Source organism: Monoraphidium neglectum, assembly GCF_000611645.1.
Source record: "Monoraphidium neglectum strain SAG 48.87 unplaced genomic scaffold scaffold06350, whole genome shotgun sequence".
NCBI lineage: Eukaryota > Viridiplantae > Chlorophyta > Chlorophyceae > Sphaeropleales > Selenastraceae > Monoraphidium > Monoraphidium neglectum.
The window spans coordinates 1-2,303 of NW_014007290.1; the positions used below are offsets into that span (position 1 = coordinate 1).

The window sequence follows — 2,303 nt, forward strand, 5'->3', positions numbered from 1 at the left end:
CCGCGCCCGCCCGTCGCTGCTCCTCGCCGCCGCCCGCGCCGCCGGTGCCGGCGCCGGCGCGCTCGCGGCCGCGGCGCCGCGGCGGCTGCGGGACGCGGTGGCGGGCGGCCTGCAGGACGCGCTGACTGAGGTGTTCAACGGCCAGCTGGCAGAGCTGCGGCGGCAGGGGCTCAGCGAGGGCGCGCCAGAGGTGCGGCACCCGCGCCTGCGTCCGTGGAGCGCGCTGCGCACTCGCATGCACAGCCGCGTATCGAGCCGGAGGGCGCGCTTGTGCGGTGCGACGGCCTCTGGCGGTCCCGTGGCGCCGCGGGCGCTTCCCCGTGCTGACGAAGCCGCCTGAACCTGCTGGCCTGTGACCGATGCCATCCAGACACCAGGCCAAGGGTCGTGGCCAAGGGCCCTACAGGGATGCCCCCCCACCTGCACCCTCCCTTGCGGCCCCTCTTGCCCTCCCTCCCCCCTGCGCTCCGAGCCCCGCCGCCTGCACCCCATCCTGGCAATTTTTCCAGCAGCTCCCCGCTGCCCCACCTCGACTACTGACACCAGAACCCCCCAATCGCCCCCGCCCCCTGCCCTCCCAACCGGTTCTGAACCAAGGTGCGGCAGCTGCTGCTGGCCCTGCGGGACCTAGAGCGGGCCCCAGAGGGCGCCCCCGCGCCGCCCGACGTGCTGGCGCTGCAGCGGGCCCAGGGGCTGGCGGACGTCGGGCTGGAGGGGGTGGTGGGCGCGGCGGCAAAGGCCGCGGCGCTCGCGCTGGTGGGGGCCGGGCGGCGGATTTGAGCGGTGTGACGTCCCCGCTCCCTGAGGGGGTACTGAGAGTAGCAGCATGAACTCCACCAATCGCATTGCTTCACACCGTGTAGCATCATAGACGCAGTGCGAACCTGTATCGGATGTGTATTTGTAACAGCTTGTACCTAACGGCATAGCGTATGGTTGCGGTCGATGCGATTGCGGCAGGGGGGCAGTCTCGGCCGACGCTCCTCCGGTCTATGGTCCCAAAGCCCAATGACAGCGTCCGCCCTTCTGATGGCGGGTCTTGATAGCTCAAGAGAGTAAACGAGCAATATGAAAAGGGCTGCAACGTGGAATTGCTGAACGCCGCCCTCGCCGCTACGCGCGCGAAGGGCAGTCTGCAAAAAGCTGCGTGCGCCGCAGCACGTTTGTCGTTGAGTGCGGGATTGAGCCCGGCGGGATATCAAACCTCTGACAAGGCAGACAGTGCACAAGGCTCAGGCGGCCGCGGCGCAGGGCGCTAGTGGGCTGCGCGCTGCAGCCGCCTGCCCACCAAAGCCGGTAGAGGCCATGTGCACGAGCCCCTCGCAGCGGGGCTGCGCGGGTGGGCGCGTGCAGCCGCCGCTGCAGGCGACTGCGGACTTGGCTGCCACTGCAAGCCAGGGAGCGGCTGCAAAATCTGTCGGCTCGTTCACGGCCACCGCACACTAGGTAAGCTCTGCACCCAACGGGACACGAGCCTGTTTTGGCAAGGGCTGAACACAAGAGCTGCGGCATGTTGGGAGGGGGAGGGCCGCCGAGCAGGACAGCGGCGTGGCGGCTTCCTGGAAGCTGCTGGCAGCTGTGAAGCCGCTTGTGCAACGCCCCCCTCTGTGCCCCGAGGACCGCGGCCACCCCGAGCACGGAGCACGCCCGACCGCGGCCGCTCCGTCGGCGGCGGCAGCAGCGACGCCGAGCTCAGCTGGCGGCGCCGTCGGCGCGTCGTCGGCGCGCCTCGTCAGCGCTTGAGCTGCAGGTAGGGGTCGGCCGCCGCGGTGAGCACGTCCCACCTGTCCTGCTGGCGGTAGGCCAGGCAGCGGCTGATGAAGGCGCGCGCCTCGGGTGACACGGCCGGCTTGGCCGGGAAGTCGACCTGGGGGTGGGCGGTGGGTGGTGGGTGGTGGAGGGGGGACGCACGAGGGATCAACCGTCGGCTGCAGGGGCAGCACTCGGATTGCCAGTATGCAGGGCGGCTTGGATGAGTTTGCTGTCGTGTCAGACGAGACCGCGATCGCTGCACATCAGCTGCGCTTGCAGGGCGGCGGGCACTGGCGGTGCCCCGCGCAGCCGGCACCGCCCTTCCGCCCCTCTAGCCCCCCGGCCAGCTGTGCGGTCCGCACCTGCCGCGCGTTGAGCACGACCCTGTCCCTGAAGACCTGCTCCTGAGTCAGCCCCTCCCCAAACGGCCGCTTCCCATAGAGCATCTGATAAAAGATAACGCCCGCGCTCCACACGTCAACCCTGTTGCTGATGCGCGGCGGCCCCCCACCGCCGCCGCCGCCGCCGCCGCCGCCGCCGCCGCCGCCGAC

General features: G+C 70.6%; 2 protein-coding genes across 2 annotated transcripts; one reads left to right on the forward strand and one right to left on the reverse strand.

Annotated features, from left to right (window-relative positions):
* Positions 1–1,218: 1,218 nt before the first annotated feature.
* Positions 1,219–1,446, forward strand: MNEG_16421 (hypothetical protein; the record flags this gene model as incomplete). Its single annotated transcript, XM_014035108.1, has 1 exon — positions 1,219–1,446. A coding segment is annotated over one exon (228 nt), but the record flags the coding sequence as incomplete, so codon positions are not given.
* A 286-nt stretch (positions 1,447–1,732) lies between these two features.
* On the reverse strand, positions 1,733–2,198 carry MNEG_16422 (tousled-like kinase; the record flags this gene model as incomplete). Its single annotated transcript, XM_014035109.1, has 2 exons — positions 1,733–1,867; positions 2,115–2,198. The coding sequence occupies 2 exons, from the start codon at positions 2,196–2,198 to the stop codon at positions 1,733–1,735; spliced, it is 219 nt and encodes a 72-aa protein (XP_013890563.1).
* Positions 2,199–2,303: the final 105 nt, after the last annotated feature.